The sequence below is a fragment of the Hippocampus zosterae genome, chromosome 7 (assembly GCF_025434085.1).
Source record: "Hippocampus zosterae strain Florida chromosome 7, ASM2543408v3, whole genome shotgun sequence".
NCBI classification, from domain to species: domain Eukaryota; kingdom Metazoa; phylum Chordata; class Actinopteri; order Syngnathiformes; family Syngnathidae; genus Hippocampus; species Hippocampus zosterae.
Window position 1 is genome coordinate 2660387 of NC_067457.1, and position 26194 is coordinate 2686580.

Below are 26194 nucleotides of genomic sequence, written 5' to 3' on the forward strand. Positions count from 1 at the left end.
GCCTCCAACAAGCTTGCGGCCGAGCATAAGCGGTGACGAGTCTTCTAAAAATCCGTCCGAAATTTGTGTGCCGGTTGTCACCTGCTGAGGCCTGCTGGAGAACTAAGGTCAGCGGGGTTGGCACATTGATGAGCTGAAAATGATGGCCTCAGTCCAAAATCCCCATCATGCAGTCAGTGTTAGTCGGTGCACACCCAGCGAGTTAGTGAGATCGGCGACGGCGGCGGCGGCAAACATGTCACATGACTTTTTTTCTCACTCACCCCTCTTCTGCTTCTTTTAAAGTGCCTCCTGTGCCAAACGGTTCCCCCCCTGCAAATAAAGAAATGCAGAAAGAGTAAGCGTGCACAGTTTTATGTCGCCCACGTGCGTCTCCTTTGCCAATTCGAGCCATCCACAGCCTGAAAAACAAAATGTAAACAAAAGGGTCAAAAGAGGGAAACCTGAAAAGGGGCACCTACTTGCCAATGGGAAAATCAGATGGTGGACTGGGACGATGCAAAACATTATTTGGAGCACAAGATCAACATCAGCGATGGATCAAAGAAGCAACACAGATCAGGAAATGGGGCACGGACGCAAATGGAAACTTTTATTGTTCTCGTACACGTGGAATTGAGTTCTCCAGAGCCCGCTGAAGAAGAAGATCGCAGGGGTCGAGATGTCACGCCGGCTTTTATTAAAAAAAAAAAAAAAAAGGCTGCACACACCTGACAGCTCCTGAAACGTTCTCTTGTAATATTCAGGAAACTCACATATGAGAACATGCAAACTTCATACAGGAAAGGCGGAGCCAGAACGGACGCCGGCGCGCTCACCAGTCGACCGCCGGGACCGATCGCAAATGCATGTCAACAAAGTACACAATAAAATTCACGTCTGGATCGAAGAGAATTTACACTTACTGTCAAACCTTCACAAAAGCTCCGAGAACCGACCACCAAGTCTTAACTCGGGCGCGGTGGCGGTTTTGGTTCTGGATGCAAAATTTGCAAAGTGTTGTCTGGCTCACTCTGTCAGGAGCGAATATACAAATAGATCACGAAGAAGGTGAATTTTTCAGTATAAGGACTTGTGAAGCTGACCTTAGGCCCCCCCCCCCGCCCCCCGCCCCCCCCCAACCCCTTTCTAGCTTGTATTAGAAGCCCTGATGGTGGAAAAAAGTCACCTTATTCATTGAATGAGCCTCATTATCAAGAAAAACAAACGGAGCCATCCGGAAAAAAGATTGGTCAGGCCGGCTCGTTGCGAGGAGATGTCCATGCGCCTTTTCGTACTTGAGCTTGTCCCGCGGGTCCTTTGCTCTTGTTGCGGTTGGCTCGGTTGATGGTGGCGATGGAGTGCGCCGAGGCGCTTTTCTTGCCAGACGCGTGCGACAGGCTGGCCCGCGCCCGGCTGGCGTTGTGGTCAAACTGCATCAGGCAGAAGATGAGGTCGGAGGGCACCAGCTCGAAGGCGTAGGGCGGATTCGTTATGACGTAGCTTCGGAAGACAGCCGGGACGCCGATTGAAAGACCACCTCGTTGATACTTTGGCGACGCCGAGGTACGGGAAGACTCACCGTTTGGTGCACTGACTTTGCGTGTTGACGTGGGCGTCACGGAGCCGATAGATGCCGAAGCAGAGCATGTTGTACGTTTTCAGCGCTTTGCAAAACAGGTCGCCGTAGCAACCGCCATCCTACGAAACACATCGCAAAGCGTCATTAGGTGACGGAAACATTTCGTACACCGGCACTACAATCTCGAATTTCAACAAGAGCGTCGGCGACGGAGCGTAACGAAAAGGCGGCGGCGGGGTCTCACCCCGAGGTCGGCGAAGGGCCCGTCGTGCAAGGCCAGCTGCGCCACGCGACAGCGGTCCCTGTTGGCCAACGTCTGCGGCGTGCTGTAGCCGCCGCGCAGGGCGTTCTCCTCCGCCAGCAGCCCCTCCAGCTCCGGGGTGGCGCCGCCCGTCACCAGCGTGCGGATCAGCGTCAGGATGTTGTCGTTGAAGTACGTCTCGGGTGGGAAGGAAGGGCAGCGAGGTGATGATGTCATACACGGCAAGCTTAGCGTATTTTTCATTTAACCCCCCCTCACCCCCCCTCATAGCCAGTGAAGGAAGTGCGGGTCAACTTACAGCGCTCATTAAGGAGTCGAGCACGCTGACGGCGAAGGCGGTGCCGCAGGCGAACGGCTGGGTCAGGTACAACTCCGTGTCGGGGTCGTCGTCGTCGTCCTGATCCAGGAACTGAACGTTGGAATCGTTAACTGTGAACATGACAAAATTAATGAGTTGGGCGGGGGGGACATTTAAATGTGACACATTGCAGCGCTTGGAACGGCTTGACAGAATGCGGGTTTGCTCCGGCGTGTTGGCGGCATACGGGTGTTCGGCTTACCCAGTTCGGTTATGATGGGAATGTTGGCCCCCGTCGTCACCGAGGTCTGCCGCACGATTCCGTGGAAGGGGCTGTTCTCGGGGGACGAGCGCTCCATCCCTGGCGGGGTGAAGCCTGCCACGCCCCAACACAACGGACGCAAATTCTTAGTCATCCACACGATATGCCCACACAATATGCTGGACACAAGTGGAGCTGGAACGGCTTTGTGACAAGTAGCGGATTCTGGAGAGCACGACTTTAAAAAAAAAAGATCTTCGTATGTGAAATTAGCAACATTTTGCTTGTCTTGGCAGCCTTTTTCCATTTTGCGTGCGGCGTAGCAGCTAAATGCTGCTTCACCGTGTCTATCGAAAGCAAAAGGATTCACGCTAGTCCAGGGGTGTCCAAAATTTTTGCCAAGGGGGCCAGATTTTATGTGGTAAAATGTCGGGGGGCCGACCTTGGCTGACATTCTTTACATTGAACAACAATATTGTTCAACAAATTTTAGTAAGCCAGTCTGTTTCACATTTCCATTTTTATTTTAATTTCAACAATCTTAAGAATTTCTTTTGGTTCCATGCGTGTTCCATTGCGCCCAACCTGCGGGCCAGACGGCACTGATTTTATGACGGGGGCCGAGGGCCGGATGAAATTCGACCGCGGGCCAGATTTGGCCCGCGGGCCGGACTTTGGACATACATGCGCTAGTCTGTACTTAAGCGTTTTTTTTGTTGTTGTAATGATTCTGGTAAGTGGACAAGATGGCAAAAGCACTCAAACCCAATCAATACTTTTGTTTAAAAAAAAAACGAGGTAAAATCAGAGGCGGAAAAAGTTTCATTTATGGAGTTTGAAATCAAGCTATCCCAACAGTTTGCGGAGTGACTTTTTCCGCCGCGTCTCGTCTCGTCTCTCAGTTGTATACGCTAAGACGCTCTGGACTCACGTTGCCGATGAAAGGCGCTCACCTTGGGAATTGGCCTGCAAGACGCCGATGCTGTCGTCAAAGAGCATGGACTTGATGTTGAGCGACGCCAAGATGCACTCTTTGTCCTGCAGCGACGTGTCGTCGATATTGTTCTGATTGGCCGACAGGATGACGCACATGTCGCAGAGATTGATGTTGACGGCCCTCAGGTCCGCTCGACTCAGCGGCGTGCCCTGATGCACAAGGAGGGGCGGGGGGGGGGGGGGGGGAGTAGGTTTGCCCAGCTCCATCTTTTCCGCCTTTCAAATGGCCGTTGTACATCGACGTTACCGCATTTCTATTTCAAAAGTTGTAGGGGGTGGATTTGCTGCGTTCTAATTTAGATTTGTTTCCGCTAAAAAGACGGGTTGATTCAAATATATGCATTAAATTTCATCCCTTGAAACTAAATTCAATAATTTGTTCAAAAACGCCGACGCGATGTTTTGTCACTCGCCCATCTATGGCATTTTCATTGAACGTAAGCCTTTCTGCTTGTTTGAAATGCAACATGCGTAAATTTGTCAGGGGAAAAACAATCCTTTCAAATTAAAATACATTTCATTTGTGATTTTTTGAAAGAATTGTAGCCAATACGAAACGATGATTGGATGATTCGACTAAATCTTCAAGGTGGTTCAAAAGAAGTGCGCGCTCGGTGACTGACGGGCAAGATGGAGACTCTGGGGAAATTGTGCAGCGTCTCCCACTCGCGCTTGAGGTACTCGAGCGAGCCCACGAAGACGATGTGCTTGAGCTCGCGGTAGTGGAAGTTGCTGGCTCGCAGCGGCATCACAAAGTTGCGCAGGCCGATCACCGCCGACTTGATGTCGCCGAAGACGCACACCACCACGTGACCGCTCAGCACCGTCATGGCCGCCTCGTTTCGAGTCTGACGAGGGGGAAGGACCAAAATGACCGCCAGGGCCGCATTTCTTTGGTTGGCACTTTTGCCACGCTCACCAGGACGACCTTGTCGATGTCCTTGGATGGGCACCAGTGGAACATCCCCGTGGAGTCGTACTTCTTCACGTTCTCGTCCACGCTTTCCATCTGCTCGTTGACGCTGATGAGGAGCGGCTCGCGTCTGAGGGCGGGAAGAGATTGGTCAGACCTTGGTCTTGATTGGTCGCGCTTGACGCAAAGATTTCACATGCCAGCCCACAAAGCCCCGCCTCTTAAATGCACTGGAACAATAGCTAGTGTTTTTTTTTTTTAAGATGTATATTTTGTTTGCATTTTTTTTTAAATCACGTTTAGCACGTCTTTAAGTCTTTTTCGTAAGTTAATTAATAAGTGGGGTGAAAAGAGGACGGCGGTTATCAGCTGAGGGCTTCAAACGACGTCAGCCCCGACTGTCAAGTGCTTCCATTTGCACTTCACAAAAAAAAAATGGCCGACATCAAAGTGGGCGACGTTATGTTCTTGAAATCCAAAGACAGCAGCCTTCTGTCTCCTTTTTCCAAATACGTCCAGTCCCCCCCCCCCCCCTCCCAACTCCCCATCCAGATGGGCTCTCTGGAAGAATGCGACATTAAGTACACCGTTAAGTATGCATGAAAATGCGTGCTGAAACAGGCCATCCCTTCGGGCTGCACTGGAGCCGAGCCATCAAGCGCCTCCTCCGGGGGTATAAAAAAAAATTTTGGGGGGGGTTTGGGGGGGTTTAAATGTATTGTACTTTGATATCGCATCATTTCCAATCTTGTGTCTTCTACACGAGGCCTAATAAACAGGAAAGCATCCCGTGCTAAATATTTCATCACGAGTCCGAGTTGGGGGTGGGGGGGGGGGGGGCGCAGGTTCGCTGTCACTTGGGCTCAGCCGTCGGCACGTACGACGGGCGAGGCGGCATCCGGGCAAACGCTAACCATTAGAAGAGTCCCGCAAAGCCTTCAAGGAGGCCGCGCGCGAACGCCGTTAGCCTATTAGCATAATTGTCATTTTTGAACAAAAACAAGAATTTTTTTTTTAACAAGCACGTTTTTTTAGTCCATTAAAAATGCCTTAAGTAATTACCGATTTGAACTTTTTTTCCCCCCTGACCCCATCACCTGCGAATGTGCTGGCCCATCCGAGCGTTAGAAAATAAACGCGGCCCCTGGAGCGCAAACGTTTGCGCACCTAGCGTTCCGCGTCGGCTCTCTTTGCGCACGTCATGCAAACTGTCAAAGGCGTGCTCTTCAAAATCCAAAGCCAATCTGGCCACCATGATTTATTCACCAAGGCCTGCAGGCCACACATTGACTGGAGATCCGCATTTCGCCGAGTACACGCTCGCCTTGTTGTCGCGGCGGAATCGCCCCGAGGCGACATCAGGAAACGCGACTGCAGGCAGCGCAGCTTGTCCGCAGTTGGCTCGCTCTCTCTCTCTCTTTTCAAGCAATAAGTTTTGGAGCGCAAACTAACGCTAGAACTGTATTGAAAGGTAACGGCGCCGTGCCCTGCAGGTCGCAGCTCGACACTGTGAAGCCAGAGTCGATTCCCGTCAAAGTGGAGCCGACAACAACGTGATCTGCGCTTCACGAGCATCCGCGTAATTACACGGGACAAGATAAAAGCAAGGTGGCGTCGGACCGTGCCCCTTCTCTGGCTGCGGCGATGGGCTCGGCGTGAGCCATCCGACGAGAGAAGAGTAGCCCGGGGGCCATGCGTCCCGGGACTGGCTGCTGCTATCATTAGTGGCACGCCGCTTTCAGTGCGCCACTGGCACGTTTGCCTTCTAAAGCGGGGTCACAGCGTGTGTGAACGTCTCCGCCGTGGTGGGCGGTCACAGTCGGTAAAGCCATCCCAAATGAAATTCTGTTTATTTTGTAGTATGGCTGCACTGTTTTCGGCATTTTTAAACGACTCCGATAGCATTTTTGAATTTACAAAGCGGCAACCAGCATTCATTTTATTTGAGACATTTTAAATTGTTAAAGATGTTTATACTGACGGCATTTTTATTATTTTTTTTGTTTTTTTTACACACGCGGTCATGGTTGAAGGGCCGTCCTACCTTGCGATCTTTGGCGAGGAGTTGGGGGAGTTCCTCATGCCTCCGTTGCGCTGCTTTTTTTTCGACGACACTATCGACTGTTGGTCATCTTCGACTGCAACGACAGCGAACATCGAGAAGCACAAAGTCACATCGCGGCCCCCGTGGCATGAAGACCGCCAAGGTAACAGTTAGTCGGTCCACAACTGAGCAAAATTGTCTTTGTAATATCGCGATTTGAGTGACGAGCCTGGTCACGGGCCAAATTCAAACTTGTAACCCCGCCCCCCCCCCCCCCACCTCCATCGTGCAATGTTGTGTTTTATACATGAATATACACATATCAAACACAGCCAACATGCTGGAGGGTGACACCATAATGGAAAAGGGCAAGTGAGGGAAGGTCGGGGGGGGTGGGGGGGGGTGGTGGGGTTGTTCCAGCCATGCTCCGACAACAATGTCCGCTGACGTGTTGGCGGCCCGTTGAATATTTCATGCGGCGCAGCTGACATCTGTGCACACGCCACCTCATTATTGGGCAATGCCGACACGCAGCGCGCACTTACCACCACTGGCGCTGTCGCTACTCGACTGCGCCTGGGGCCTTCTTCAAACACCTTGGGATGGACCGAGGCCCGCCTGGCTCATGACCCCCCCACCCACCCCGGGGCTCACCGAAAAGCCTCACCCAAGGGGGGCCGGTCCGCTGCCGAGATCCCTGCAGGCCTTGCCAGGTGTCCATTTATTTTTGTCCGTTTCTAAATTTTTTTTACAATTTTGTTCCGGTTTTGCTCACTTTACATAACCCCTAAATAAAATATGCTTTTTTTTCTGGAAATCTTGAATCGGCTATTTCGGTGGGTGTAACCCAAGCCAAAACAGTTGAACGTGAATAATATCGCCATTGAATAAGTCATGATGTGAACACTTATTCGCCATTAAAGCATTAATAGCGGCATCGACCTCCCTGGCACAAGAATGCTAATATTTGAATAATTTAACAAAAGACTCATTCCTATTAAACACCACTTAAGCGCCACGTCGGACATTCATATTTATAACAAACATGAATTAGTAAAAATGCTTTCAGGTGTTCCCGTCAATTGTTGTGCCACAGGAACACGGGCCGGCTGACAACGCGGATTAGCGGCAAGATTCCCAACTACGGTCTCCAAATGTGACCGGCGAGGTGGTTTGTTTGGTGGACCGTGATGTCGGAGCACCATCTGCTGCTAAGATGATGGAACAAAAAAAAATGAAATACTGGATGTATGACGTTGAAAATGAAAATTATTTGACAAGTCGGGTCATATTTTCAAAAGCGCCTGACGACACGTGGTCGCGTTGATAGTGCAGGGGGACGTTGCCACGTGATTGGTTCAAATTTCTCGGGAGGCAAATAGTGACGTGAAGAAGAAAAAACAGACTTACTTGCTTTGATGAAGCCATTATAGGTGTTTTTAGCTGAGAACAAACAGAAAAAAAAAGTTGTGACGTGGTTGATAGCAAACGGAGAATCACTTGAATGATTTTCACCAACAACAACAAAAAACACGGGAATGAATCATAAAATGTTTGGCTGTCATTTTGTAATTCAGCAGCACAAACCTGCTCGCAAATAAAATAAGACGATAAAATAAAATAAAGACGGTTATGTTGAAAAACCCCTGAACCATTGCCCGGGGGCGAAAATTACTCTTACATTGATGCAAAAATAAAAATAAAATATTCCTCAAATCGCCTCAGCCTGGGCAAATGGCATGCAAGTTGTCGTTTACGAGTGGTGCCATGCCAGTTTCTGCCACCCGGAAGTGGGTGGCACGTCACAGCGGAAATTTCCGGAAAAGGTCAGGCAGGGTGGGCCCCCCCCCCCCCGAGGCGGCGCGCTGACAGCAACGTTCAAACGGAGGCCCGGCCCGTCCTGACATGTGTCGCCCGCAATCGGAGGGTCGCGCCACTAACAGGCGAGCATCTGTCCCGCTGCCTGCTGGTGAGGAACTGTCACGCCGACTTTGGTCCCCAACCCACCAAAAAAAAAAAAAAAATGAAAATGCTAACATAATTTCCACGTCAGGCCATGTAAGGCTCTGCCGCCAGACTAGCAGCAAAACACAAAAGTGCGCGGACTCATCAGGAGGCTTTTGGGCTAAAAATGGATGACAGTCGACAAGGTTTTGCAGCAAATTGTACGCACGCACACATTGCGGATGCCCTGTGCAATACGTCAGCACAATCGAACAAGTCCTTGAAGACACAAGAACTCGATTTCAAATCCACTCATATCCTCTTTACGATACGTCTTAATTTGTAGAATGCTTTCATATCACCTGCTGGTATTTGACTTATTGTGTGGCACTCATATCCGTTCAAAATCTGTGCAGGGCACTAAATTATTAAAACAACAAATAAGCACGTATAAGGATCACATTGTAAAAAATTACTCATCGGAACACTTTTGACCATTTTCCTCACATCATCATAAAAAGGTGCAAATAGTTTTAAAAACTGGATGCGAGTTATTAATGGAATAGACACGTGGTAACATTTTTGAGTTAAGTTCAGACAGTAAAATAAATTAGTGACGTTTGTTTATTATATCAGCTTCTTTTGTGGTAGGGCTTTAGTGCCCTCTGCTGGTGATGTGGTGAATCGGTCCAAAATATCCAATTTAGCTGCGTACAGGTAATTGTATAATTTTGTTACTTTCTTCAAAACCTTTTTTTCCAGAAAATAAGATGCCAATAATCTTTGCACTTTAATCCTTATCTACACTGACGAATCGACTGCTGGAATATACATTTTTTATATTCCAATCTGTTCCGTTAACCTTAGTGGACAAAAAAGGGATTGGGACACCGGTCACCATTCCACAACTTACATTTCTTGCATCCGCATTTCTTTATGCGTTTGGGATCGGTGACGTCATCGTGGCATGCTTTGCAGTAGAACAACGCCCTGTCAACATAAACAAATCAATTGCAGGTAATCCCCAAAAAATTTTTTAAAGTAAGTGTAGACAGAGGAATCATTTGTCAGTCACCTCTTGACTTCTTTGGCGTCGCTGGCAATGAAGAAACCCAACATCCCCTCCTGCATCTTCACGTGGTTGCCAGGGTTGATGAGCGTGCTTGATCAATCAAAACCATTCAGAGTTTAGAATTTTTTTTTCAAAAATCTGAACTTCTTGAACATCAACGGATAGCTTACCTGCTCTCCCTCTGATCAGACTTGTACTCGATGGCTATCAGCAGCAGCTTCAGCTTCACGTAACACAATCTGAGAGAAAAAAAAAGAAAGAAAGAATGTACTCTCGAGATTTGATCAATTAACGCGGATTAATTTGTCAGGACCGCACACTCACTCGCAGATGACAGGAAAGGACAGGCCCACAAAGGCACTTGACAGGTACTCTGTGTACATCTCGTTGGCGACGCCCTCCAGGTAATACTTCTGCCACGTGTCCTCCTCGATCTGCGGGCGACGCCACCATCAAAATGCACTTTGGAGAGTTCGGCCTCCGCCGTGACGACGGAAGTACCTTGATGAAGGACCTCATGGAGAAGAGGTTGGCCAGCATGGTGGACAGGCCTTGAGCCAGGCAGCTCTGAGCGATGAAGCCCAGCTTCAGCTCAGCCAGGCAGATGGCGTCGTCGCCTTCCTTCCAGTTCCAGCTGGGGATGTTCAACAGGTGTGCCTGTCAAAACATCCAAAAAGGTGACCGAGCAAACAGAGTCATCTCAAAATGTAGCGACCGTAAAAAAAAAAGCAATTTTTAACTCTTTGTAACTCATAATCTGCTTTCCCGCCATGAATGATGGGTGTTCCACAAGGCTCAATACCGGATACTATTTTGCTTTGGATTGTTTTTAACATTTGCCAATGATTTAAATGTATAAACCTTTTTTTAAAATGATGACATTGCCTACCTTGTTGTGATACTGCAACATCTGAGTAATGATGCGGATCTTTGGGTGGTAGTTCTTGATGGAAATTACTCTATAGAACAACGTGACAAAAACATCAAAATATGCACATTTGATTGTCGTATTTTGGTTTTGCATTTTAATGTTGGCAGGACAGTAATATTGTAAGCTGTGCGACATGATGGCAAAAACAAAGGTTGGCAGCGGTTCACCTCATGATGTTGGAGGCATCTTCAGCATCCGGATCGGCACAATATTTGTTAGCGAGGATCAAACAGGCGTCGGCTGATTCAATCTGAGGGGCAAAAAAAACCACAACTTTATATATGCACGACAAATACAGCGGTGAAAATGTGCTGGGCACCCGTTTACTTTGACTCTGGCCAGATCGTGTGGGTTGAGGACGGAGCCCTGGTAGAACTCCACCTGGGTGAAGTGGCGTTTGAACAAGGCTTCCAGCTCAAGATTAGGGGAAATACTGACAAACACAAAAAGGAGCTGTTTTACTTTCAAAATAGTCTTTGTGCATCCAGAAAGTATTCACAATGCTTCACAACCTTCCAAATTAATTTGTGAGTCCGTGTTCTAAAGCAGCCCCCAAAACAGACAAATAAATCAGTAACGTAAGAAAATGTGGGAAAAGGGAAGCGCTGCGGATACTTTCCAGATCCACTCCAAGACCTCAAGATGAGTTTGATTCTGTCTTGTTACTCACTTATGGAGAAAAACAATTTCTACATTGACATCATCCCTGTCCTTGTGTAGGAAGTCTTTGAGGAAGTTGGAGACGCTCTCCAGAGTGATGTGGCCGCACACCACAATGTGCCTGACGGGAAGGCCACAGACATTTTAGTCACATTTCCAACGGGACGCGTGGAGATTGAGAGCATCGTGTGATGCAACAGACATGAGAAGCAATCAGCTGTCAGGTGATCGCTCCGGAAGGACGAATGAACACGGAATGAGCTGGAGAGGCATCAGAGTTGAGGGATCAGAGTTGATTTCAAAGGAGATTATGACATCCACACATTTTCCATTTTCATTTGTCCAAGAAACTATTTATATTTAATACGAGCTTAAATTTTTTTGCATGCGGCTCTACATTCGAGAAAATTGCTTAAAAACAAAGCACTTGAATTCCTGGTAGATGGAGGGAAACTATAGCGTCATAGTCCTATTCTTTTTCTTTTCTTCTTCGCTATTATTGTAGAACATAATTTAGCTTCCCAAAGGCATATTTGGATGTGTTGAATTATTTTATGTAATTTTATATTTTAGTCTTCCAGAGGCCCTTTTTCTTATATTAATAAACAGTTAACTTGATATTTTATTATTTTGTATATTTAATTTGGATATGGGGATTATTTCATTGAAGTATCTGATATGGTGAATGTCACAAAACATGTCATTTTTGGTTACTTTGATATCATTTGGTAAATCTGTCACTCAATAAGTGCAGGATTTAAAATTTCATGTTAGTGAAATTTACCTTTAAGAAGTTGTCTTTAAGTACTTTCTAAATATATTTAGCCTCTGCCGTTCAAAGTTTTAAGGGACACCAAAAGACTACATTTGGGATTAACTTTTTTGTTAAAAATGATTTATATCAAATTTTTATCTCACCGTGACTGTAAAAGAAAAAATGGCAGCAAAAGCAGAGAAAGGGAAATCGAAACATGATCCAAATTCAATCCAAGCGAGTGTCCACATTAAACTAAAGTGAAGCAGTTTCATGTCAAGATTCAATACAGGGAATGACATATTTCATACATACCATTCTTTAACATTTTCCAAATCCTTTGGACCAACTAAACACAAAATGTCTGCTTTTCTCTTTGTTTGCAGGTTTAAAAAAAAAAACTTTAAGGTAAACATGCTAATAATAAATTGCCACGCTTCCCATAATTGATGGCTTATAAAGCCATTATTTTCTTTGGAGGCATTTATGTCACTTTGGCAAAAAGGTGTTTAATCAGCTTCTTGCCGAGAGACGGATGAAAAAAAGCAATTTGTACTCTGTGCTTTGACTCTAACTTGCTTAACATGTTGAGCAACAACAAAGTACAGTCGCTAGCATTCACTTCCAACTGCTACTCGTTAGGTAGGGTAGTGGTTCTCGAAATTTGCCACCCAGTAGCACCTAAATAAGCAATAAATACTGTATTCTTAGCTCTCAAATTGTCACGATCCTGACCAACTTTGAAATGCACAAAGTAGTCGGACTGACTACTTTATGCTCATTTACTTTTTATGCTGATTTGAAACTCCTGTAAGCTTACTACCTGTAGAAAAAAATTACATGTTTTTTTGTGTCTGTGTGCTAGCAAGCATGACTTCAGCTAGCAGGACAACACCAAAAAAAGAAAAAAAAAAAGTACAGTGCACCAGTCTTTTCATCTCACTACCTCGGCAAGAAAACAAAGGAAACACATTTTGTCAAAATGTCACCAACGTATGGAGCTAAGTCCTGAGGGTGTAGGTCAGACTGAAGATAAAGGCCAAGAATGTTCCAGAAGCAAAGCGTCAAAGAAAAAGAAAAACAAGAAAGCACAGCCAAAGCCAATTAACATCGTTTTTTTTCCCCAGCACTGGGGGGAAAAAAAAAAACTCTAGCAAAGATACAGCACATAAAGTAACAACATGCTTGTTTTCATATGAATTTAAATACATTTTGTATATTTTAGTCAACATTTGTTAAAACTGAGATATTACTATTATTACGCGTTCACACGTTTGGGTACTCTATTATTTCAGCTCCTTTAAATGAATGTACTGTAAAAGGTATGGCTGGATTAAAGGATACGTGTGAGTGAACGCAAACACTGAAGACGTACACTACTTGCGCACAAACAAATGCACTGACAATAAGCGGCATTTTAAGACATGGAAACGTCACAAATACAAAGTGCCATTGAACAAGCACAATGAAACAGAAAAAAATCAAAGTTGCAACCTTATAATAGAGTGAAAATATTACAAAGCCAAAATTGTACTTGATACGGTTAAGTGAATAAAGTTTGCAAGAATAAACTAAATATGAAAAAAACCTTTGTCTCACAATGGAGAAATTCGAATGGAGAAAAAAAAGTACCGTATTTACCGCACGAAAAGGCACACCTTCCATGAATGGCCTATTATGTAATTGTTTTCATATCGTGGATTATAAAACGCAATCTACAATGCATCCACTCCTTTCGTTCGACTCGAGAGGCGTTCATGACCGCCTCCGAAAAACGTCAATTAACGATTACTTCAATGAAACTGTGTGCCTTATAGTGCGGAAAATACGGTCAACTTAAAATTGCAGTGCTATTTATAAGTAAGAATAAAGACAAACATGACGACACGAGTCAACGTGTCGAGATGGCGACTAGTTGGCTCAACCCCCCGACGGGGCAGCCACGTTGTTTTTAAACGGCAACACAAGAACGATACCTAGCGAGCGGACACGAAGCAGCAGCAGCAGCAGCAGTAGCGACGACAACACAAGCAAACAAGACGAACGAACCATGGCCCAGTTCTTCAGTCACGGTGTGACTTGAACGCGGAGATGTTTACATCCCATATTTCTCACCAGGAGAAAAGACAAGAAAAAGTCACACACACAAACCACACCAGTCAACATGATTGGACTTACTTTCTGCCTCTGGTCGAGTTATAACTCCCTCCATATTTCTTCCGATTAAGGATGAGAGCGGCAATTTCTGGCACGTAGCGAGCAAACATGGCCTACATGCGTGGAAAAGAAAAAGCAAAAAAAAAAAAAAAAAAGGAGGGGGGGGCATGCAAGAGAAGCCTTTATTGCGGCCTCCCGGGTAATACTTACTTTCTGCCATTAACAGCACTATAGGAACCACCGTATTTCTTGCGGTTGCCTATTAACTCTATGATTTCAGGCACGTAGCTCGCAAACATGGCCTAAGGAGCACATAGGAGACAGAAAAGGCGAGCAGAGAAATCAAGTGCGGGCCCACGACCTTGAAGATTTCATCCAAGTGCAGGAAAATGATTTTTTTTTTATTCTGGGAGGGCGGGGGCATTCCATGGTTAAGAATGACTAAAAACGTGATTCAATGTAGCTTGAAATTAAATCAGTTACATTGCAAAAAAAAAATATGTCACAGTGGTATCTTGACTTAGAAGTGATTTTTTTGGTATTATCAGCCATGACGGGGTTAATCCTTTTGCTTTGTGTTGGGAGATGGTAACGAAAAAAAAAAAAAATCACTGTGTTTAGAACAAAATATGTATGTCAAGGATGTTATAAAGAATGGCAGCCGATTCATCCGAGCTAGGAAAATGAATTTTAGAAAATAACTATAAAAGAGGAATCCTTAAGTGCCATGTTTTGATCAACAAACACACCACACAATGATTTTCACCGCTGCCCTCTCCCGAAGACGTCACATTTGTTTTGTCTATCAATATCTATAGAAATCACAACATCGTAGTTTGGTGCTGGCGCTGAAGAAAATACTGGACCAATTCAAGAATAAAGTCAGATAATTACAAAAGTATTTTTTAAAGTTTTTTTGTTTTTTTTTTGCAGGAATTGTTTATTTAAAAAAAGTCATTAATTTTACACAAATGACACGAATGGCTATTTTTAATATTTGACTAAACTTATATAAAAATATGCAACTTTATACAGATAATACAGTATATTTTTAAAAAGTTTTTAATTGCATTATTTTACGCGACTTTTTTTTTTAGGAAATGTTTTTGCAAGAACAAAGTTGCTATATTAGGAGTTATTTTAGTCACAAATATGACGTATATCATTTCAGAAAAAAAAAATTATTGAATATTTTTTTAGAGGGTGTGGTGGCGGGTAAATGACGCATTCGTTAGAGGGCCTAAGAGCAAATCATTGTAGCGTCAGTGTTTGTTGTGATCGAGAGGGGAGTTAGGCGGTTGTAAGGTCAAGAGGTCAGGAGATTGGCAAGAGGGGCACAAAGGGGCAGAGCTACCTGAAACCGCAAGGCTGAAACAACTCACAAGAAATAATCAACTTTAGTGACTTTAGTTAGTCACTACCACACGGCAATTGTGTAAATGCTGAGACATGACGTCGGCAAATCGACAACATTCCGAAAAAAATGTTCATATCGTAACTGTGAGAAGACATTTTGTTTAGTGATGCGGATGAAGTCGCAACATCAACAGGGACATTTTCTCTGTGGAACTGTCAAAAATTACAAATTATAAATAAAACAAAAAGCTGCATTTCACGGGAATTGAGTTATTACAAGAAAATTGCGTATTTTTCAGTCCGTTTTATGTTTTCCAAGTCAATACTTTTTGGAGGTCAAAAAAATGATCAAATAAGGGGCTTGGCTGTCATGATTTTTTTTTTTTTGTCAAAACGTTAGGAAGTCTAACACTCATCTCTCAGCATTAGCACAATCAAAACATGACATGCAACAACACGGTGGCATCCTCTGTCATTTTTTTTTTTTTTTAAACGAAGGAGAGGCTTTTCTTTACCAGACCACCAAGGATGAAGAAGACCATAAAGAGTCGGCCCAGGGTGGTTTTGGCGTAAACGTCGCCGTAGCCCACCGTGGACATGGTGACCATCAGCAGGTACACACATTCCCAGTAGGAAAGCGCCTGAGAATTCTCAAAGTTCTCCCAAGGATCGCCGGAATTTTCCACCTGGAAAAAGCACGTGATAGGTCCTTAAGTTCTGATATGGGGAAAGCTTACTCTTCATCAACGTGGCGTGATGCGATTTACCAAATGGATGAATCCGGCCGCCGTGAGCCACGTGCTGATGAAGATGGAACACAAGTTGACCAGCTTGATGGAGTTGCTGATTCAAACAAAGGTTCGAGTTATCATCCAGTCAGCTTGCCTGTCCAATTACTTCCAGTCAATGATGATGAGTCGGTTATTTTAAAACTTCACGCATGCCAAAGAAAAAATGTGGTAAAAAAATAAAATAAATAAAAAAATAAAATGGGATTAAATGGTCTTACCTCGTCTTGAGTATATTCAAAAACTGCAAAATTTCCGAGAACTGGATCAACCTTAAGGCCCTTAAGAATCTCAAGCCTGCCGGAAAAAAAAAAAAAAAGAAAAGTATAAAAAGAAAGAAAAGATCGTGCGTGTTAAAAAGGAACATGGGTGACAAAAAGAAATGACCTTGCACAAAATCGCACAGCGGCTTCAGCGGATTCATTTCGACACTCAATAAGGACACACGTTTACTTTCAACTACCAACAAAAGGTCCCGCTGCCGCATGCAACTTGAGTTCAGCCCCCCCCCAACGAGTGAAAGCGGATGCTGAATGAAGACCGTCAAAGCACGCCAGCAGGTGGGCGTGTCACCATCACACCAAAATGGACCTATCAGGAGTCTAAAAAAAAAGACTCAAAAAATTGATGACAAAATCGAATACTGAAAAAATAAAATGAAGATCATTTGATTCAGAAAGTATGCACAGAGCTTCACTTTCCTGTTTTTTTTTTTTTTGCGTTGAGTAATGTGAAATTGGAGTGAATTCCTTTTTTTGCTCCAAATGGATAAAGGAGAGGACGGAAGTATTTGCACCTGGTTACTTGGCGTCACAAAGCGGTCACGCGTGTCTTACCCCAGTAGGAGACGGCACGGAAGCAGGAAGCCAAGTGCGAGCCGCCGGCGATCTCCTGCTCGTCTTTATCGTGGCCGTTGCGGACCCGGTATCCGTTTTGGAAAAGCTCGCCGGTGGATTTCTTGCGCCGCCTGGCGGCAGGTGCGGTCCGGACGGCCCCATCGGCCCCCGTGTACGCTAACATCTTTGTCGGAATCATTTCAGCACGTCTTGGAGCTCAAACGAGAAACTTTCCTCCTCCGCGCTAGCCCGCTAGTGCGCTTATGGTGAGCTTAAAGTCGACAGGATATTGCCGCGGTGTTGCAACGGCGACGTATAAGCTTCTTTGGGTTTCATCCGGAGAAGCGGGAAGCGAGCGTGTCCATCAATCTGACCTCTGGGTCAGCCCCGAGAGCCCGCAACAAATGTCCCGTTCCCTTAAGCTTCGCAAAAGAACAGCTTGTTGTTTTTGAAAGGGGAAAATTCCCATCACATGGCAACGTGCGTGTGTGCGCAACGACGGGGGGGGGGGGGGGGGGGGAACTGGTGCGGTTTTTCTCTTTTGTGATTCGCTCGCTTAATCCCTGAAATAATGGCAGATGTTGTAAACAATAAGTCATAATTCTAGATGTCAAATATATTATTATGACTCAAATAAGTTACATTCAAAAATATGATGCCCGGAATATCAATATGATTAAAAATGATCAGAAAATGAAGCATGTATTCAAACGTCACGGATACGAGTGTGCCTAATGAAGTGGCCGACGGGACTACGACAGTGCTGCAGAACGTCCACTGGGTGGCGCCAGCTTTATAATTCAAGTCGCCCCTTCCACCTTCAATTTGAGCAAGACATTCCAAGTCCACATGACATTACGCAACACGTGATCACACTGTTTGCTTGGGAGCGCTTGGCTTTGTGGCTCGCCAGACAAGAAGAGGAGGAGGAGGAGAAAAAAAAATAATGCATTTAAAGCCGTCTGCAAAGATCCCCATAATCCTTCATTTCCTGTCACCATTAAAGCCTGTTTCTGTTTTCATGAGGGAGGGGTTCCAAATCACGGTCCAATTCCACACGAGCAACACTCTGCTTGAGGGTCCAAATTATTTGTAATATCGTTTCCCCAAAAAAAAGAAGAAAAAAAGCATAGAAATATGAATCGAATTTATAAGCTTACCGAGCCAGCTCCGGTTCAGGTAGACGGACACGAAGACGGGCGGCACCGTGAAGAAGTCCACCACCGAGTTGACCTCCAGCCAGAACCACAACTTGTCATTGGCCGCGATGAACTGCCCACAAACGACATTTTATCGGTCGGGATTAGTTTCACGCCAGCGCGCTTGAATTACAATCGCAACTTTTTATTCATATGCCGCCTTGCAAAGTGCTTTGGCTTTTACTCACTCGGAGGCCAAAGTAAAGGAGAAAGAAAATGTTGAAGGCCATGTCGATCTGCAGAGTGACGTCCTCGTAGAAGTTCTGACAAGACTCGATGGGACTGCGGGACACACAAAGCCGAAAGCAACAACACATGGGCGAGCGCCGCGCGACAATTTCGATTCACGATGGACAATTCATCGTCTTTTGGCTGCCGCAAAAGACGCCAGGGAAGCGTGACTTCATCGTTGGAGCAGTCGCTGGCATGCAAGCATCGCCTTGGTGCATATCCGTCGTTAACCCTTAAAAGGCTGCCACAGGTACACACACACACACACACACCCTGGTGCCGGTGTGCGTGTTTTTAGGTGGGGGCGGCGGTGGTGTCGAAAGCAGCCGTTTAAGGTTTAAGTGCATGCAGAAGTCACGTCCGCTCGCAGGAGGATGTCAGGTGACCATTAAAAAAATACAAATAAAAAATGTCGGGGAGTCTCACCCTCAATAAAGCTTTGTATCTGGCACAAATAAAGAGAAATCATTAAACCAGGCACGAGTTAGAAGGAACGCTGCATCGATTTCAACAGCTCTCTAGTCCATAAGCGCCGCAGCCTAGACGGGTCTGCTGGCTCGCTTCCAGACGGACCGCAGCGCCACCCGTCATCGGGTGCGCAGCTAATTACAGGAAGGAAAGGCTGGACTGCACCAAAGTGGACTTGTGGACAGAAACGAAAAAGGGGGGGGGGGGGGGGCGGGAGGTGGAAAATGGGCGCTGGAAAAAGGTCGAGGATTCAAAGTTGTGAAGCTCATCGGGTGAAAAGGGAACGAGAGCGACTACGTCCTAATGGGCACTTCCTGCTTTGTCTTCTTCTACTTCCGGCCGTCTAGTGAACGAGTGTACTTTCCTTTGTTTTCGCCTCAATGTCCCCCCCCCCCAAAAAAAAAAAATACTCACTCTGAGGAGTCGATGAAGTAGATCACCAGAGCTCCAATGCTGAGGGCAAAGACGAGCACCACCTGAAAGACAAGAAAAGTGGATGCTTCAAAATGTTGTTGCTAATGCTAACACCAACTTAGCCCGGGGTTACAAATCAAGGCGTGTTTACGTCCAGTAGTTGTGTTAAATGAGCAAAAAGTTTACTCACTCCTCATTTGGCATCTTCATGTCAAAGTGTAAAATACCGGAGGTGACAAATGGCGGCGTTCTCTTTCAAGCAACACACACACACACACACACACACGACCTTCTGTGCTAACGGCTAAAGCACTGTTGCACCAATACAAAATATTATTGTGGACTTTTTTTTAAGGTCCCTCAGTCAGCCTTTTTGTATAAAAAAATGTTTTTTTTGATGCAATGCTTCAACAATAAATCCACTGTTTTGTTTTGCTCTCACCGGTAATGAAGAAAATGTTATTTTCCAAGTTTTCAGACTTCCTAACGTAAGTGTCGGTAACGCGTGGACACGCATCCTCCATGATGAAAGCCCACATGGAGGCGGGAGGGGGGCGCGGTGGGGGGCTTTGACGCGTGAGGCGAGCCGCCGCTCATCCATTTCCAAATGACACAAAAGGCCGCCCAGAACAGGAGAGCAGCCAAGCATCCATAATGAATGAATGTGGCCCCAATTCATCTCCATGATGTGGAATTGAAGTGGCCAAAAAAAAAAAAAAAAGTCACCAGCATGAATTTTTAATCAACATTTTTCCTCTTTTCAGAGACAGAAAATCTCTTTATGGCTCCGCCAGACAAGCGAAAGCAGTAAAGCCTGCAAGGACCACAACTTGTGGATAAGTATAAAGTTTTTTTTAAACCTATTATTCCATTATTGATGTCATTAGATTCATATTCATACGGTCTGTATGCCACCATCCGTGTCGTCTATATTGCACTGTGCGCATGAATAGTTCATCGCCACGATGTAGTAAATAAGTTGTTTGGGCCTTGGAGGCTCATTAGCAGACTATATGACCGAGTGCACCGGGACGAGATGGTGACGTCAAGAAAGCACAGAATGGGGGCGCTTGTCAACATGGAAAAGAAAATAATGTCCACTGGGTAAGCGGCGCAACTTGCGATCTTTGCCCCCACCCCGCCTCATCTGAATTCTCACGGTATTTGCGAGTTCACAAAAACCCTGCGCTCCTTTGAGTGATTCACGCATCAATCTGGCTCTTGGCAGGTCCTTGCTTCAGCTTCAGGCACTCTGCCACCAAATGGCGCCAGCAAAGCCGACAAGATGCGGCCGCCGTCGGTTCAAAGCAAAAGCCCACAAATGTCTTTTGCCCAATGTTTTCTCAGAAAGTGAGTCGATTGGAATAAAACTTGGTGCAGAGGGTGCTTAAAAGTACTCAAAAAAATGGCCGCACGGTAACTAGCGGTCAGCACCTGAAATACAATCAAGCCTAGCTTGCGTGCCACATGCAACATGTCACCCGGCACATGAACGCCACTCCAGTGCTGCCGCCATGTTTGTCGTAGCGTCTCTGTTGTGATTTAAGCTTCCCCGGCAGCGGGCCAAACAGCCCCAAGAGCTTAGCGTGGCCGAGGTCCACTGGCGTACACCAACTGCGCCCACCACCAGCATCAACAATCATTCCAGGGACATGTTGCGCCAATTCAAGCGCTTTCTTGCCGCGCAAACGACGATCTCGCGCCAGCGTAGGGACCAATAAGGCATCGAATGACAGACGGGATCCCCCCCCTTGTGGCTCGCGTGTCATCGCAAACGCTTTGTCGTTCACGTCAACACGCTTTTATTTCAGGCTCCCGAGAGCCTGGAGCAAATAAAATGTTATTGACTCAAACGCTACCTGCTGCTAATTAAAGCAGAAGGCAGACTAAAAACGATTTTTGGCAACAATTTGGGGGGGGGGGGTCATTTTAGTTTATTTTTTTAAATAAGTTGTACTTTTTTAATGTATGGCGTATTTGTCTATGACAGGATTTTTAAACAATCACCTTGTAAGGACTAATTAAGTAAAATCAACAACAATTTGACCTTCCTTCATCTGTACGGACAGCAAAACTGAAATTTCAAACGAACCCACCCCAAAAAAACCCCCCGCAAACTAAGGGCATTGCTGCTATGATTAAAGTTTGTTTTAGAAAGTCTTATCATGAAGCTCATGACAGAAAACGATTACATTTGAGTTATTTCATGACTTTTTGTTAATTATACTCACATTGGTTATTACTCTATGTTCCGCGAAGTACAAAACGGGGTCGACTTCAAAGGGCTGAATGCACACACACGTCTGCCAGGTGAAGCTAAGCCGGCGTTGCTGTGGCGACACCGCTCGCTACTTCTACAGCTCGTGTATCAGGTTGAGCCAGCTGCGATTGGGGGTTAAAAAAAAAAAAGTAAAAAGAGCGTCGGGCCTCTTGTGGGCACTTTGGATTCCAACATAAAAATAAAAAAAAGATTGGGATAGCCTCCTCGATGAACTGAGGTCATTCCCCTCACGAGTGAGCCGCCATGGCAACCGCCCTCACTTGACCAGATGTGATCCTCGCGCTCTCTCTCTCTCTTTGCGAGAGGCATTATGGGATGCCAGCGTGTGACCTTAATACACCGTTCAAAGCTCTCTTTGTCCGTCTCTGCGGAGACGAGCCAGCCAGCAATCATCGCACGCCAAACGCCGAGGCTCAGCACTCACCAGGACTCGTCCCGTCAGCGTCTGAGCGGAGATCATCACTCCCGCCCAATCTTTCACCGACGTCATCCATCCCACCTCGCTGGCCGCCGCCGCCCCCGCCTCGTCTTTGTCGGCACGTTTGAGGACGCCGTCGGCCGGGGTCAGCCTGTGCACCTCCTGACCCGCCAGAGACGAACGAGCACCACAGAGGAAACAAAAGTGGGACATCTGTGTCAATACTCATATAGGATTCATAAAATATACATTGGAAATGAGAAGTCTACTAACCTCTTTCCAAATGCCAGGAGAAGGGAAAGCCTACTAGAACATTTGAACTTTATTTTAGGGATCATCAGCGATATCATTTTTGTGCAGTTGTCGAAATAGGCGCGAGTAGGTCCTTTTAGTTAATTACTTGCTGTCCTATGATGTCATTTCACTATGACGTATGCCGATATAAAAAAAATGACAAAGCACGTCCATGCGTGCAGGTCTCCATCAAGAACCTCCAGCGTATGTACAATCAAGTAAGAGCGGGTGTCAAGAAAGGCTTAGGCCACAAATGCAAGGCAACCTTGAGGCTGACGCCACCTCAATGTCCATTAAGTCATCCCTTCTTTCATGCCCAAAGCCGTTGCCGTCTTCTTATGGACTGGATTCAAAATATAGCTTACAATTATTTTGGAAAAGCACGAGACTAAAGAGACTCATGTGAATACGATGCTCCGGCACGGTTACCTTAGTCACTGTTGCTAAGGGCTGCCAAGCTGGACAGAAGGCGCTCCAAGAAGCGCAGCCTGACTCCACGCAACATGGGGTGGGGTGGGGGGGTGGGGGGGGGAATATCGATTTGGTGGTGCGCCACATGGTGAATTCTAGTCGAAAAAGCCATTTGACGCCTCATCACTCTGAAATCATTTTGTGCATAGTCATACCATAGTCATACCATAGTCATACCAAAGACTAAATGTCCTCGAACCGTGCAGCTCTCTCCCCAAAACCTCACTCATCAGTTAATTGATGGCGGCGCTGGAAAATGCTGTTTGCAACTAACTCAACTAAGATGAGAGGAGACGGGAGGTGTTCCTTGTGCACGCAAGTGCGTTGGAAGCGCACACGCCCTCCTCCTTGCATGCTAGTTGCTTAGCAACAGCAATAACAAAAAAAGCGACCGACGATGCATTTCTGATACGGATTTATTTCACAAGTGGGGGCGGTAAATGGACATCGAGGGTGCAGGGGTTGGAATGTGGGCCACCTCAGTTTTGAAAGTGATGCTTTTACTACTCAAAGAGCGTTTCTCCAAAATGCGACTAACTTGGACGTGTGAGATTTGGTGCTGCTATCAAAATGGCCCGGACTTCAAAACAAACTTTTTTTTTTTCCTGGTGAAAGAAGAGAGTATACTTTTCTTCATTTTTTTTTGGTGCTGATATTGCCACAGAATACAAAATTCTGTGAAAATGCGCTCAAGAGCCGTGTTGCTGTTTAAACTGTGCGGTTAACAATATGACGCATTTATGACCCGATTTTTTTTTCTTCCTGAACGCGTAGGGCGACAGTGTCAACTCTATTTCACTGCAATGCACGTATTTTTGCGGTGCTATTTAGGGTAAAGTTTGCGAGTGGGCAGTCAGTGGGTGTCAATGTGAGCCGCGATAGCCAACAAGTGTCAGCTGAGCATGTTTTCGTGTCTTTGATTGGCGCTCGTACCTTCTTCTTGTCACGACAGTGGCAGCAGACGGTCCACAGGTACTTGAGGGTCCGCCACAACAGGATGATGAAGAGCCCCCCGAAGAAGGTGACCATGGACGAGGCGAGGAAAGCCCACCACATGCGCTGGCCGTTGCTGTCGCACGGCACGTCGGGCGAGAAGGGGATGATGACGTTCATCTTGGCCATGTGCACCGACGGCTCCGGGCTCAGCCGCTCGCGGCTCTTCGCCATGTCTCGGCCGGGTAGTCGACTCGTTTCAAAGCGGCGAGACCCGCCGGTGCTCGGGGGCCATGGCGAGTCGAGTCGGCGGCCAAGCTCCGGCGACTGCCGAGCGGCCGCAAAAGTTGGCTGGTCGCGGCTGGGGAGCACCTTGCTTAGAGGATGGGAGGATCCAGGGTCGCGATGCCGACGCGGCTCGCTTCGTCGTGCGTCATCCGGTGCGTAAACGTCCAATTCTATCGGCAAAAATAAAGGCGACGACGTTGAATCCGCCTCGCGTTTCTTTTCCAACAAAACAAACAATCAAAAAGAATTGGTGGTGCGGTAAGAGGAGCGATTCACTGCTCGGTCTCCGACCGTCGCACGCTGCTGAGCGGCCTGGCTTGTGGCAGATGTACAGGTGGTGCTGGATGGAGGGATGGAAGGAGAAGGGGAGGTGGACGGGGTGATGAGAGAGGAAAAAGGAGGAGGGGCGGCGCTAAAGAGCGCAGACGTGATGTTTATGAGGGGCAGGAGGTGGTTCGTTTGGGGTTTCATAAAGCCGCCCATAGATTTGGAGTCTGCGTTTATTTTTTTTTGGGGGGGGGGGGGGGGTGCACAGTAAACATTGAATTAAAACAAGAGATTATGAAGTCAACGATATACAACGGGGCCTTGAGTTGCAAATTGAAACTGGTCCGTGACCACACTGCATCTTGAAGCACATCATGAGTCTTCCTCCTTGATCGCCTCAATTCATGCCAAAATTGATGACTGATCATTCTTAATTCAATGTCCCCTTGATGGATTATAATGGGCACAGATTCACCTGAAACAGGATGACTAAAATGCTTTAAAAAACAAATGTAAAAGTTGAATAATCAAGAGAAATGCTGCAGTACAAAAAAAGGAGACAACGTTGCCAAACATATTTATCATATAACCCAAGGCTAACCGCGAACAACAATAACAATACTGCAACTCTCCTTTTACTTTGAAATGATCTTTCATCCTGCACCTTTGGCCAGCTGATCATGTCACACGCTGACACTAAATCGGTGTGGGGGTGATTGTTACTGTTAACTGGTTCACTGTGATGTCACGGTGGGGCAGACGTGCTCACATTTAGCATTCCGTGGTGAGAAAGATTCTGTTTATTGTTGTAAAGCATCTGAAAAATGTGGGGTTAGCATTATATAAAATATGAATTAAAATATAGTTTTCAGTTTGGCGAGTTAAGTTGTGCATATTATCTTAAAATAACTGTCGATAAATAAATGGTTGATTTCAGTGAGGCATCAGTGGCGTCGCCAGTGGATTTGGCTCCGCCTTGTGGACAAACAGGGGAGAACATCAGTTTTCTCCAAATTATTTGTACAGTACGTCATTTTTTAAAATTGGTCTAGGTCAGGCGTGTCCAAAGTCCGGCCCGCGGGCCAAATCCGGCCCGCGGTCGAATTTCATCCGGCCCTCGGCCCCCGTCATAAAATCAGTGCCGTCTGGCCCGCAGGTTGGGCGCAATGGAACACGTGTTGCATTGACTGAGGTCTCGTAGACTGGTGAGTGATGTTTCATAGAGTACTGCTTCCCTCTAGTGGCTAAGTGAGTAATAGCATTCACTAAATGAGTAATAGCATTTAGACACTAGAGGGCATCACTCACGAGTTAACAAGACATCACTCCGTGTTTATATTGACTGATATGTCATATTTCAAATCATCCTTGCAGTTGTGGATATGTGTATTGCTTGTTCATTTCCCTGTTGTTCGAGTCAAAGGTTTTGTGACTATTGAAAAGTCATTTTATGTTTCAAATCAATCAATTTGCACTCAGGAGACTTCCGTTTAAGAAAAAGTCAAGTGAATAAGCAGTTGCATGTGATATACCTGTTTCAAATGAACCAAAAGAAATTCTTAAGATTGTTGAAATTAAAATAAAAATGGAAATGTGAAACAGACTGGCTTACTAAAATTTGCTGAACAATATTGTTGTTCAATGTAAAGAATGTCAGCCAAGGTCGGCCCCCCGACATTTTACCACATAAAATCTGGCCCCCTTGGCAAAAAGTTTGGACACCCCTGGTCTAGGTGAAGCCATGAAAAAAAATCTATAGCCCACTAAAGCAAACAAAAAATATATTTTTTTGTTTCTTGCTAAATTGACACTCCCCCTCCCCAGTGTTTTCTGGTCTCTCAATTTTGTCCAGAGGTGATTGTACATTTTCACTGGGAAAATGTACAATGTTTCTGAAAGAAACTACAAAACAATTTTGACAGATTTTATTGGGTTTTAGAATTGCATGTAAGAAATATTCTTTAAAAAGAATGCACAAAAAACATTCATCCTTCGTACCCTTTTTAATCACGGTAAAAACAAAACAAAAAACTTATGATTTTTCATTCCAACATTTGAGAGGTTGGAAGATAAGCGTCGCTAATCAGGACAACCGA

At 45.8% G+C, this 26194-nt stretch overlaps 1 protein-coding gene across 1 annotated transcript; it reads right to left on the reverse strand.

The window, feature by feature from the left end:
* Positions 1 to 563: 563 nt before the first annotated feature.
* Positions 564 to 25139, reverse strand: LOC127604081 (calcium-activated potassium channel subunit alpha-1-like). Its single transcript, XM_052070903.1, is given in 29 exon segments — positions 564 to 1300; positions 1302 to 1482; positions 1562 to 1680; positions 1806 to 2000; positions 2122 to 2252; positions 2384 to 2497; positions 3337 to 3529; positions 4003 to 4227; positions 4299 to 4422; positions 6337 to 6430; positions 7747 to 7779; positions 9194 to 9270; positions 9356 to 9442; positions 9523 to 9591; positions 9677 to 9786; positions 9854 to 10009; positions 10242 to 10311; positions 10451 to 10533; positions 10611 to 10716; positions 10954 to 11064; positions 14065 to 14156; positions 15726 to 15896; positions 15978 to 16053; positions 16220 to 16295; positions 17995 to 18106; positions 18222 to 18315; positions 19147 to 19208; positions 21852 to 22007; positions 23544 to 25139. Coding segments are annotated over 29 exon segments (3513 nt in total). The 5' UTR covers positions 23778 to 25139; the 3' UTR covers positions 564 to 1138.
* Positions 25140 to 26194: the final 1055 nt, after the last annotated feature.